Source organism: Neodiprion lecontei, chromosome 1 (assembly GCF_021901455.1).
Source record: "Neodiprion lecontei isolate iyNeoLeco1 chromosome 1, iyNeoLeco1.1, whole genome shotgun sequence".
Lineage (NCBI taxonomy): Eukaryota > Metazoa > Arthropoda > Insecta > Hymenoptera > Diprionidae > Neodiprion > Neodiprion lecontei.
In genome coordinates, this window is record NC_060260.1 from 4,078,557 (window position 1) to 4,092,617 (window position 14,061).

At 43.1% G+C, this 14,061-nt stretch overlaps 1 protein-coding gene across 7 annotated transcripts in view; it reads right to left on the bottom strand.

Annotated features, from left to right (window-relative positions):
• Nucleotides 1-9,729, bottom strand: part of LOC107227966 (glutamate receptor ionotropic, kainate 2) — an 89,815-nt gene extending 80,086 nt beyond the window's left edge. For all 7 annotated transcript variants that reach the window (XM_046746596.1, XM_046746602.1, XM_046746600.1 and 4 more), the window contains exons 1-2: nucleotides 9,312-9,729; nucleotides 5,246-5,689 (exon numbers count right to left, since the gene is read on the bottom strand). In XM_046746596.1, the coding sequence (XP_046602552.1) occupies nucleotides 5,246-5,318 (73 nt within the window). In that variant the 5' untranslated portion in view covers nucleotides 5,319-5,689; nucleotides 9,312-9,729. The remainder of the gene's footprint in view (nucleotides 1-5,245; nucleotides 5,690-9,311) is intronic.
• Nucleotides 9,730-14,061: the final 4,332 nt, after the last annotated feature.

A 14,061-nucleotide genomic window follows, 5' to 3' on the forward strand; every position in this document is an offset into this window, starting at 1 on the left:
TTTTCCGAACAATGGGGCCACTTTGTTGCCCCCGATTCCAGTCTTCGAAAATCGACCAGGATTCTTGCTCGTTTTAGTAAAAAAATTTCGTAAATGAAAAGATTTCGTCGAAGAGAGTCATTGAATGAATCATATTTATTTCAAAGTTTCGGCCGGCCATTTTCAGGCCGAAACAAATCAGCGAAAGAAATAAAAAATCGGAAAAACAGAAATAACAAATATTCTGTCTGTTACGTTTTTATTTAAAATTCTCTGACGAAATATTTTGACCCGCTTAATCCACCATGGTCACGAAATCCAAATTAGAAGAGAACTTCTCTGCCATAAATAGTGGCAAAATCAAAAAATCAAAAATTCCTTGAAGTAACCACAAAGAATTTTCGCTGAAGTCTTTCTATCACTTTTCTTGTTCAAGCTCGTGTAATATTTATTTATCAACACGTGTATCAAATGAATTTGTAATTAAAGATTTATCAGAAAAAGGCTCAGGTGAAACGAATTGGTCTGGAATAATTATGTCGAGAAATGCCAGGCGCAGCTGTGAAATTACATTCTTGGACATCGCGTTGCGGAAAATCTGTTTAATAATTACCGTGAATTGTGCCAATCAATAGTGAACAGGGTTTGAAATTCAATCGTTCGTTAATTGAAATTTCAATGCTGTTGATATCGGAACACGTGTAACCACACAGAGGGTATGACCGACACGTTTCGCGAACACATTGATACCCTGGATATCATAAATACGTCCGATATAATCCGGCTTCTGCCAATCCCGGGGCACGCAGAGTTGGAGAATCTCTCGAATTCACAAATCACCTCTCCACGTTTGTCCTCCCGAGGGGGACGAAAAGCTCTGCACAGGTGGTGCCGAACAGAGGCGAGAAAATTCGAAGCTCGGCCGTCCCTCCGCCTCCCTTTTCACACCCCCGTGACACGAGTCCTCGATTCTAATAACTGCAGCTTTCGATTTCGGTATTGTAAAGCGACAGGCAGCAGCCGCGAGGGCGATAACAGATATCGGTGTAATTCCGCAGCGTTTTGCACGCCGATTTCATCCTCCGTTTCTATACTTATAGGCAGATATACGTAGATACGTTACGTACGTGTGTACCTTGTACGTACACTCGTGAGACTAACCTACTTTTACGGAGATATCAGTCGGCGGGGAAAGCCCTGGAGATTTACGACGGCGAGATGAAGTTGAGAAATATATTATGTATTATATACGTATACCTATGTATAAATATACGCGTACGTATCATATACGTGTGAAAATAAAACGTAACAAGAGTGCAAAGTAAGTAAATGACGAAGGATTGGATCCCGAACAGCCGGCAGAGGATCAAACCCGCTTCGAAATTCTGTGAAACTGTCGTTTGAAGCTTTTAAAAAAGCTGTAATAATACACTTTCGGAGATACGCAATTTCTCTGAATAAATATAAAAATGTTCAAACTCTCTAAAAAATCGTGAACAGCCGCTTAATACTTTTATCCAACCATGGAACGCGAGGCGTAAAACTTTCCGACCTGAACCGCATAGCCGTCGTGGTTTTGAGAAAGAAGGGGATCTGATATTTACTCGTTTATTTTCCGCCTCGTCCTGCGTGCACCCCGGATCGGGAAATTGGTCAGAGGGATACATATGTACGGAATCTGATACAAAAACGCAGCTCGCGGAGTGGCGTTAAAAACCCTTTCGTCGTACCGCTAAGTTAATATTTTTGTCCCGGAATTTTTTCGCATCTGCGAAGGTGCGAAAAAAGCCGGTAAATTTTTTTGTTCCAAAAATCTTCCCTACATATATATGTATATGCAAAGGGAAGAGACGAGGAGATTTATTTTCTCTCTCCGTTATCTCGCGGACGAATCCTGCGGCTGCGGTGACGCTGAAAATTTTATGAAGGCCATTCCAAAACACGGTATCCGTGGGCAATTTTTTCGTTCCCCTATTTTTTTTCCTCCCCAGTTCGAGTGGAGCGCCGAAACCCCTGAATTCACCTACTAATTGCCTTCGTTATCAGGAAAGCACGTGATTGAAGGAACCTGCGGCGAGTCGTTCGGCCAAAATTTTATCACCGCCTGTGTACGTTACGGTTATTCTAACCGTAATTCCGGCTTGTTTCGAAACAAATAATTAACAAAAACGAGAGAGACCAAGTTTCGAATTCGATGAACAACGGCGATCACCGCCGAAGGGTTATTCCATTGTTTTTTTTTAGGTCAAGTGCTTTTCCAGGCAGGATTTTTGAATACAGATAGAGGAAAATTTGGAAATCCCGTAGTACTCGAAGGGTTTTAAAGGGCGGTTTGAAAAAACTCGTCGAGTACTTTAGCTTGTGATTTGTTTTTCTCGTACTTGGAAGCAAACAGTTGTGTTACATTTTATATCAATTACGTTAACTACTGTCGCGTCAATGATATTTTTTACACTCGAATCTACAGCAATTTTTGACAGATATTTACAAATCGGTAATTCAATCGACGTTGGCTCGGAAAATTCTATTCTGAAATTTTTCGTTACTCCTTTAAGGCTACCGCAGGACTTTTCCGAGATTTCGAGGATCTACCGAGGTGTGATAAGAAGATACCGCGGCATCGCGAGAGCGACGAGATGAGCGCGAAATTCGAGAAGAATGAAGGAGAGCTGAAAGCCCGGGTGGACAAATAAAAGCAGAAATATCATTTCTCGCAAACTCGCGCAGGTCTCTCACTTTTCCGTTAACGACAGAGCTTCACAATTATTCCGTAAATTATACCTCGCTCATTTTTACTCTCTTCATCATTGCGTTTTTCATTTTCACATCATTTCTTTTTCATTTCGCAGGATCTTACACAATATTCCAAGTGTCTGTCGTAATAATTTTCACCAGTGCTTAGACGTAGATTTTGTGTAGCGCGAATTTTTAAATCCTTGTTCACTTCGAGCGAAATTCCTTATTCCTTTCACGCTGATTCCGTCAAAATTCAAAGGTCAATTGGAATGAGCCGATATCGCGGATGTGCCAACGCACGCACACTTAAGATATATAATATATATACAGTCACATACGTATATATACAGGCACGAATGATCGACCGTATTGAATTGAAATATACGGTAGAAGGGAATTTTTATTTATTTATTTACTTTTTTCCTATTTTTCTCTCAAGCCCCGAGGAAATATAAACATATTCTACACCTTTTTCCCCGTTTTCCCCGAGTTTTTCACCCTGGGGTTTTTCAAAGCGGCGGTCTTCGCGAAGCGAGAACTGCTTTTCGTTCAGGTGAAAGGTTCGGGAATCCCAGCAGATATACGGTATAAATAAACCTATGTACCATCGGCTGGTTTATTTCGGCGAAGACGAGCTCCTGGAGGAGTTCAGATTTCCCGACACGCACCTCGCGGGTCCGAGCTAAAATGACGCCCACCCGATTTATGCGCCCCCCTTTCCCATCGGAAGCCGCGCCGAACGGTTTATTCGATAAATATTGAGCGGGCACGTCAGGCACCGACGGTACTACATAAAAATACCGTGTATAACCGACCCTTAAGGATTCCGGTAACGTCGCTCATGCCCAGCTGTGCTTAAAGCAAAACTGCAACCCCCGACGCACGCTACGTGAAAACGAGATCGCGGACAATGGGAGAGAGAAACATCCGGTCGGATATGTCTATGGATATAAATATAAGTTCGCAGTATTCTTTCTACACTCGGCAGAGCTCTTCGCTTTTATCAGAAAATCGTGGTGTGGAAGACGGATAAAAATTTCATGCCAGACTCTCAAGGATCGTCGGATTTTGTACGTTTGTAAAAAAAAAAAAAAAATAATACTCTGCGCCGATGAGAGATGGATTTTTAAAACAGTGTTGATGTTTCAAAAATTCAAGTTTCTTTACTCCAGTTTACGGTTTTGAATTTTTATCCACCTTGGGAAAGATAGTCTGTATTTTTGAAACCGTGATTATGACATTTGGGTGGATAACTTTATGTCCGGTTGTACAAACATCGTGAAGTTTTTGAATCGAGGGGATGTGATAAACATCGGAAAAATGACGATGACCAGGAAATTCTTGGTATGTTGAAGTATAGGATGAAGAGAGCTTTTGAAGAAGGGTGCTGCAAAAGAACATGCCGCACCTTCCTAGAGCTTCTAAGCATATTAAAATTCTTTGGTCCACGTTCCCGCGGCATATAAAACCTTAATGCCGTTAGTAGATAATAAAGATGGCAAAGTGTCTCTCGATTCGCTTCAAGATTTAATAATGACCGAGTCAGAGTCTTTTCTCCGTTCTTACAGCCTGCTGCTGGATTTTATACGCACGGCACCATAAGGATCGATACGTACATTAATTTAGGAAGAATTCGCGAGGCACACGTGCGTGGGCATTTTAATTCCCGCGTTTTCAGGACCCCGGAATTCAAATATCCCTTTCTCTTCGGTTTCGAATAGCATTGCTCCTTTTCTTCGTCGAAATCTCCTAACAAAAAAAATCCTCATATCGTATGTCCAAAACTAATGAAAGACGAATGTTCAATTCCGCGTATCTTGAGCTCACGTCTCAAACGCGTTGTGTAATAATCATATTTCTCGACACTGATGCCGTAGCGACTAATTAGCGGTTTTCAAATATTCCCTCCGTTACGTAACGGCTACGATGGAACCTCATTTTATATGTACATTTCATCGGGAAATCCGAGGAGAATTATTAACTCTAAAGCTTCAAAAGCGTTTGGAAATCCAGTCTTACCGTTTCTGTTTTTCGAAAATCATTATAACCGACGGCGTAATTATCTCGACGGTTATTATCGCCGAGGGTAAGAAATCCCGGATGCTGCACAGCTGCAGAGGTTCAAATTAATAGTAAGCTCGTCGCAAGGGACGGAGTATTGTGGCGTTTCTTTTATATCCGTGACCCCGTTGCCTCCTTATATTCGTTATATTCGCGAGTCAAGAGATGAGACCCGCGGTCGATGCTAAAAGGCGAGAATCGCGCAGTCGATATTATATTAAATAATAATTAGCCCAATTTTCATCGTCAAAGAAACGAGATTTTTCACTTTTTAATTATTTCTAAATCCAACCTTCGCGTTCAGAATATACTTCAACTTTTTATCAGCAGTGAAATCAGCCCCTAATTACGTTTATCTTGAGCTCCGATTTTCGCGCCCCTTTTCATCCCCAATTGCAAAGGTTTGCAAAATTGGAGAAATCTTTTACTCGCTTCCACCTGAGAATAAGAATCGAACAATTCAACTCACCGATTCTTATGACTGGAGGAAGCGACACGGCAGTTGTCACCAGAATAACGATGATGACGTACTGCAACGCCATTTTGTCCACTTGGTAGAATATCACAGAATTCGCGCACCGTCACTCGCGCCACCACTTAAGCTGCATCTTAAACCCCAGCCTCGGTTATTCCCGGTCGAAATAAAGGAACCGATAAAATTAAACCACGAAAGGAAACTGCGCACAAAACGTGAGAAAATTAAGAAACTCGGGAAGAATTTTTTTTTCTCGATAAAACCCGACAATTCGCATCACCAACACTTGAACTTCGAATGGCACATGCTTAAACCGTCGACTTTATTCCGTTGAAAACTAGACAACCGCACACACCGAGCATTGTTCCTTCTTTGGTGAAAAAGAACTTGGCATGCACCCTCGAAGACATTCACCCCGATTCCCGACGTCCGTCGCACCTGAAACAGGGTATAATTCATTTGAAAAAGAGCGAACAAAGTGAATGAGAAATAATGGGAGGAAGAAGCTGGGAAAAATAAAGGTATGGAAATGTATTAGCGAGTTGAATTAAAACAGCTGGCGAGGGGATCTTAAAGCCATTAGAGGAGCATATCCGCGTCTCGGAATTTCCATCGTTCCCGACTGATCTTCTATTTCAAACTTTCGAACAATGCGCCCTCCCCCCTCTTGCTATTTCCGATCATAGTGCATACCTCGTAAGATACAGATTTGCATACACGCAATTACGATTAAATTGGTAGAACAATTACCGCGTAAAGAATTTTATATCGAAATACACAAAGCAGTGCATAATGCAAACCCACCGAAGCTGATAATATAAACCGTGGGTTTTGCTGCACTCTTGTATAATTTACATGCGAAACGTGGTCACAGAGTTGGGAAAAACCCCCTCCAGGGAAAAATGAATACAGTCGGACGGTGGGTATGAAAAACAAGTTAACAAAAAAATGCAAAAATCGTGTACGTCGCACGTGTGAATATAATTATTCAGCCCGTATGCAGGTATTCCGTAACAACAGTAACAAAAGCAAAAACAACGCGGCATCAACAACAACAACAACAACGACAGGGTGGCGTGTAATGAATAAAATATTTCCGGTTTGGGACCGGTTGAATTTACACGACGAGCGGAGAAGTGCGGCCGGAAATTCTCTACTCGATCATTATTTTTTTCTTCGCGTATAAAATAGGGGCGAAAAGCGGGGAACTTCGCTCACCGCATGCTGAGGGAGTCGCTGACTATCGCAGTGGGCGCATTTAACAACCCCCTCGGGGGTGGTTCAAGTCGGAAAATGTATCCACGGGCCGAAAATACACGTGTATTTAATTACGATGACCAGGAACGAGACGACGCCTATTCTTTTCAACCCTCTCTTTGTCTTTTTCATCCAAATATCGCTCCATTAATCACATTTTGGCGTTGCATTATAATCCGCTCCGTATTATTATCATCTCGACCACAGCTGCGTAACTGTTAAGCTTTCATCCGCCATCGCTGATAATGAGCCTTTGTCCGCCAAACCCCGACTCCCTCTGTTTATACGTTTCAGTTTTCATCCCAACACCGCTGCTGGATCAGAATTTTATAAACGAAAAATATCATCGTTTCCGTAATTTATTCGCAGCGTCAGATATTTTCTTTAGATTATTTTTCAAATTTCAGATCGAAAGTGAGAATGTTTCGCAAAATTTATGCCGGGTTTAAAAATGAATCGAATCATCAGTTACGTGCAATTTTTCGCATCAGAAACGGAAATTGTCACGTGGCGTACGGGATTCGCGTAGCGGTTTACATTTCATTACGTCATACGAGTTCTGAGCAAACATGTGTTGTTTATTCGTTCACAACCGAACGCGTTCTATGCCATTCGATACATATGTTTGCGATATGACAACAGAACGAAATCTGCGTAGAAAATATATCCCGCATCCGCATATGCTTCTCCAATTGACGAATAAAACGTAAGTCTAACAAACGTGTCTAATCGTAAGTTTTTTCAGGCGTATAAAAATTTCGCAGATCGTCAATCTTTCCCCGATTAGCGAAGATTTTATCAGACCCTTCGATTTCCCGTTTCCACTATTCTCCTCATTCATCGGAGTCCGAAGAGTACCTTTGAGCAAGGTTCGCCAGGTCCGAATACTTAATCCCTGAGGATTTTCCGTTAGCGCAGAGATCGCGAATTGCACGGCAGGTACTTTTACAGTGAAACTTTTCACCCGGTTTGTTAACAGTCGAATACGTGTGCCGAAGCGGCTCAAGTTCAAAGTTCCCTGGCAAAATAGGTATGCCAACATAAAACGGCGGGAAACGGCGAACTGATATGTAAGGTACGTAATCAAACGGCACGCTCGAAGCATCTCGGCGAACGGGGGAAACAAACAACGAATGCGAGTTCGCGAGGGACGAGCAGGGGGCGAAGTTACCCCGTTCCTAAATTGGGTTAGTTGAAATCCCTTTACGGCAACTCTAATAGCGGGGGCGTGAGTGGCATGTAACTTGCCCTCAAGACCAGCCACCATCGGCCTTACGTACCGTCAGGGCACCCGACTCCCAACCAACCCCTTTGCCACTGGCCACTCGAACTTCTCTCGGCAGCAGCAGCACGCCGGAATCGAAAACCAGGCGTGGCGAAGAAATTGTCCAATTTTTTTGCTATCCAAATCACCTATTTTGCGCCCTATTTGTTCGAGAAATTAATTCCAAGTTCATCCCTTATTGAATATCTCGAATTTTTATAAAACATTGTTAGAAAACTGCCCCCAAACGATTTCGACGAGGGTATAAAAATTTTCTGAAATTTTTTCTCTTTCTAGTCGGTTGGATGTACTTTTTCTTTGCTTTCTCACGCCTCAGCTTTCCGGCGGCTTGACGCTTGAGGGAAGGCTTAGAGATAGAGAGGGTGAAAAAAGGAGAGGCCGAAGGTGTTCAAACCCTCGTAGAGAATTATGCAGCGTAAACACAAGGGAGTCGGTGCGTCTCGCACGGATAGACGCACACCAAGGCCCCCTAATTTTTGATATTAGGGGCATATTCAGGCGGCGCAACCGAAACAGCCTCTCCTTCGATATTGAATTTATGTTAGGCCAGCCTCGGGGCGGAAAAAATGCGCTCCCGAACCGAGAGGGTGGAGAGATTGACGGATTCTTCGAGACGTAACACTGGATTCTCCTTTTCTTATGGCTCCGATCGACGCGGCTTTCGGGCCCAGAAGTCCTATTTTCACGGGTGAAAAACTCGCGATTTTCAAAACACGGAACAAGGATCAGGGGCTGTTTTTTCGAGGTTCGCAATAACGCGAGAGCCAACGATTGATCCTCTCCCCTCTCGTTCGAACTTCGTATACCCGTTTCTATTTCTCCCCCCTTCCTGCCGCCCCTGTTCTTATTTTCTCTCGGAATTAGACCGGGTTGAGAAAAGCTTGACGGGGTTGTCGCTGGCCTTTGGGAAACTGGGGGAAATCTAATCTGGACCTCGTGTTGGGAAAAACTGCCGCCGCGTGCGCGTTCCCCAACCTCGCACGTACCAACACAAACTCAAAACGACACTTTCGAATCTTTTTTGGGCCAGTTTTTCGAGCCTTCGGAATCCACGCGTGTCCGCACGATTCATCCCTCCGGGATCGGACGAAACGCGCGTCTTCCGCGCCCCGGAACTCCGTTTTTCTTTTTTTTTAATATCGTACCCGCTGCTGTTTTTTTCAACGTCTGCATCGGGGGAGAGAATTCGACGCGGGACTTCCTTCGGAGAGAAAAACACCGTCCCTGGGATGCACGTCATCCGAACAATGGACGGGAAAGTTGAAAGTTTCGAACGACTTTTTCAATCAGGGTATTATATGTATGTATAGTTCCTACAGAGTATCTCGTGCCTTACTCTCAGGCTTCTAGACCGCAAGTTTGTTGCTCGTCGAAACTTTTTTTTTTTGTCCCCAATGCATCCGCCGGATCTAAGCAGTTGGTTACATCGGCGGGGTTGTATAATTGCATAATTTCGTTCAGGCAATTGAAACGAGGGAGAAAAAAATAGATAAAAAATAAATTTACCCTGTTACGTACTTATTTTCACACATATCCTCGTATCCTTGACACTGTAACGGCTGCACGCAGCCCTCCGTCTCGGTGGTTTTAAAAGTTTTAAAAACCGACAATCATTATATCCTCTCCTTCGAAACAAGATTTAGTAACAATTACGTAAGAATATTATCGAACATTACTGATTCAATTAGTCGCATAAAACGCGCGCTTGTGTTGCAATTTCCACATACTTGAAATCAACCAACTTCCAAGCATCAATCCGTACGAATTCCGAAAAATCTAAAAAGGTGTAACTTTCCCCCCTTCATATTTATTTATTTATTTATTTATTTTTTCTTCTTCTCTTCCCTCACCTCACTTCCGGTTCCTCGGCTCTCCCGATAACTGGGGGTGGCGAATACGCACCCTTGTCACCCTTTTTAAACACGCGTACCGTCGTTCGCGGGCGACGCGCGGTCACTGCTGCCTTCCCTCACCAACACGCGTTCACACCGACGCCCGGCGTCGGGACGCCTACCCCGCCTGCGCACCCCGACCGAGACTCGTTTCTGACTGCGTTTCGGCCTCGGGGGTGCGAGACTCTCCGCCTCTGGGTTAGTGGGCATCCGCGACCGCTGGACGCCAATATCCTGCGAGCAGAGAGATCCTTCGGTCTTTCCATTGCCGCTCGAACATTCTTATCTCAATTTTTTTCGAACCGTTTTTGCTACGGGAGAGTCCGGAGTTTGGGTATTCTTCTTCGGGACGGTCGGGCCAAGGTTACGGAATTTGATTCCAACCAAACTTTGGTCGACTCGTGAACTTAAAAATCTGCCAGTATTTGGATATGATTGAAAATGTTTTTTGCAACATCTGTAGCACAATTTTCAGCTCTACGACAACTTGTTAATTTGCTCTTTCGGTTCGATGATGATAAAGCAGAAATCGTTGAATTCGATTTTTGGAGCAAAGAAATTTTTAAACAGCTAAATATAAATACTAGAGAATTCAGCGATTCGTAGTTTTATTTATTTATTTTTGTTTACTTTTTCTTCTTCTTACCTCTTCAGCTCTGCAAAAATTTGCAAATTTAATTCTCGATTTTTATCGCCAGGCCGAAGTCCCTGAATTTTATTTTCACCCGCTCTGCTCCTTTCCTGATCTTAGGAATTCGGATAGCTCGATATGTATAATAAGTGCAGAATTTTCTTCAGCAAAATCTCATAAAAAAATGTGTTGCTTTTTAGCTTTATGCAATTTCCAAGTGACGAAGAACCGTCCTACAACCGAAGTAAAGAACTCGAAGACGAAACCCGACGACCCGGCGACGCTGAAACGTCGTTGTCATTCCTTTATACCTACTTCCGCAGTTATTCTCGTTCTAGCACTTGATGAAAATGCTGCAACTAGACAGTAAACTTCCCCGCCACTGTGTATTTGCCCCATCAATTTTTACCCCTCTTTATATTACTCTTCTTCCGTTTCCTCAATTCCATCCCAGGTCTAGGGTATAAAACGACGGCGAGTCGATTTGCCACTCGGTAAATTTTTGCTAAATAATACGATAACTTGCGTAATAAAAATCCGAGCGACATTGATTTCCCTCTAATTGGTCCTTCACTTTTGAAAGTTTGATTAATTCAGCCTCGAATTCCGTACACAAAACTGAAAAAAAAATTTTCAAAAACTTCGCGAAACTTCGTTTCATCGAAATCTACGCTGGTCCAAATCTCCGGCGATACTTTATCGGACAAAATCTAGCATCGATGGATCCGGGCGAGGATTAAGCGATCAAGAATGTATCTCGGATTCGCCGAGAACGGCGCGCGAATGATCTCTGAACGTGAAAATCCCCGACCCGGATGCTCTCTTTGCGGGCGATCAAGTAAGCATTGAACGCACCGACGAGTCGTCGCGATTTAGCGGCCCGAAAGTAATTCCGTCTCTGTCTCTCCCCCCCCCCCCCCCCCCCCCCTCAGCAGCATCCGCTCTCTGGAAATAATCAACGGGGATTAAACGCTGATTATTTATCCATTTGTCTATGCATTCGTTATTTCGCTCGAAATAATTCCGCGTTCCGCTTGCGCACCGGGTCAATTAACACGGTTGCGGTCTGCGTGACCCGAGTACAGTTTCTGTTGAAGGAGGAAGTCAAACCCTCCCGGCTATCCGGGGGGAAGCCGAAACAAAGTTCCGCCTTCGGAGCTTCGCGGCTTCCCAACTTTAGCCCGCAAATTAAGGTTGTGTTAATTTTGGTTGGAACCGCGACAAAGCGACTGATAAAAACTCGAAATTAACAATAATTAAGACTCTCGCTATATCTCTCTTTCGCCGGCTCCGCGCTGCGTTTAATCGGGCTAATTTCCCGCGGCGGCAACTCGCCCGATGCATCTTTCTCATCTCGGCGTAACGCCTCGAGAAACATCTCGCGAATCTCAAATTATGCCCGAGAAAAAAAATAATCCAGAATCTACTTACCCGCGGATGAAATTTCGCTTCGCCTTTTAGCGGTGTTGTAAGTGGAAAGTTAGGAGAATTGAAAAAAAAAGAACAGTTTAAACAATCACCGTTAATATTATTTTCGTTTTTGATCTTAATTTTATTATTAGAATATCAGAATCGGATGAAAAACACCAGCGTTTCGTGACACAGGTTTTTTTTGTTTACTGTTTCTTATAGATTTTTAATCGCTGAACAGGAAGAAATACTAAAAAGAAATTCATCACGCCAGGTTTTCTCTTGAACTCGTGTTTGTAGTTTCATTTAGAGTGTAATAAAAATCTTATGCAAAATTGATTTCTCACTTTCATTTAATATGTATTAGAGTGCGACTCGAGAATGAATACAAAGAGAATATAAGCCGGATGGAGGGAAAACAAGGGATGGAGATTCAGGAAAACAAGCGTCTTCGGAGAAGTATCAAAGAGAAGAAGAAACGGTTTCACAAGAAAAAAGAATGAACATGCAACGTTAAGTGCATTTCACTAAGAAATTGTTTGTTTAATTTTATAAAAAATATTGTTCAGTTCATCGTAATAAAATGGTGTTTTTTTCATTATTGTTATGCTGTTTTTATGCAAACACCTTGTATTTTGCAATAATACCGTACGTAACGGAGGGAAATGGAAGTCATTTTTGGTTTCAGCACACTCGAAAACACAATATTTACCAAAAGCATCCCACGCAGCGGAAATAAAATATTTTTTTGCCGCCTCGCATAATTTCTAACTTTCCGTTTACGAAACCTTTCCTCAAATCGTTGCTACCTCAACCCTCCATAATTGTACGAATTTCTCTAAATTCATTTCTATCCACAGTAGATTCATCCGATTTTACCATCATTGGCACACAGTAATATGGCTGTAAATTTTTCCACGCTTCTTCGCTTTTCCCAACTTCCGCCTCGTCCTTAATCTCGAGGTATATTCCTTATTACATCCACTACAAAGCCTACTCGGCCTTTGTTCGGGTGGCGGAGGGGCAGGGCCGAGTATCGATTCCTCGACCGGTGGAATCGTGCCAAATAGTTTTGCAGGGTAGGGATTTTTCGCGTTCGAGCGGCAAGTGTCATCCTTGACATAATATCTCGGCGCGGAGTATAAGCCGTCTGGTCTACGATTTTTTCAGCCTATTTCTATCTTCCTTTTTTTACCTTCTTTTATTCCTTATTGCCTGCTTCCCCTGGTCACGTGTACACGATAATACTTTCGGCGTAATAATTTATCCCCGAAAAACCAAGGGTTGTTCCGGCGGTCCAATTTTCGCAGTGGTTCTACATGTTCGCAACCGTGCAAAAAAAAAAAATCCTAGTCGATCGAACAGAATTAACGAATGAGAAAAGAAAAAAAGCTCAGTTTTTCAAGTATCGCAACGGACGAGCTACAAAACGGATGAGATCCAGAGATAACGTAAAAATACATTCAGCTAGAATTGTTCACTTTGCAAAGCTGGTCCTGAGAAACCGAATTTTCACAATCAAGTTTAGAATTACAGAAATCTTATAAAAAAAAATACTCATCGCGGTTTTTCATTCGAGTTTTGCACGTTAATTAATACCCAGATATCACGCGGTGGGCAGTGTCATTAATCTCGAGGGTACTAATTAAGTAAGCGCAAAAACGGATCGGAAAACATAAGGGAGGCGTGTCGCATTTCCGCATGCTGAAGGCACTCGACTTCCGGTGTCTGGCGGCAGCGCTCGCTGTCTGCTGCATAAATGTGTTTGAGAGAGACGGACACACGTTACGAGGGATTCAAAATGGTCGCCGAGATGAATATCACTGATGCATCGACGCGACGTTTCTAACGACGTTCATCGGTCACCGGTTTTTTTGTTCAACCGTTCTTTCAAGCCGAAACGCGATTAATTCCTCGGCTGATAATTCGAGGGAGAGATTTTACGATAGGTGCAGACATTTTTTCGTCAAAAGAGGCGAAATCTCGAATAAATTAATCGGCGACACTCGGTTTTTTTCGCCGAATCACGCTCCGCGTAAAATTTTCACGCACGCTTAATTCGCTCCCTCCACAATTAGCCGACTAATTTTCGTTTCACTCAAGAGCTAATCCCTCGGCTGGGTGCGACGAGATATCTCGCGACCTGCTTATACTACTCGCCGGTTCACCGCGCTGATTTTACACCGCAAAATAGCTTCTATTTTGTGTATTATCTCGGTGCAGGCTTGCAGCGCTAAGCTCTGATGCGCTTGTGCCAACGGGCTGCTTTTTCATCCGCGTCATTTTTCATCCCATGTACGAATTGCGAATTCACATTCCCCGGTGCATAGCACGA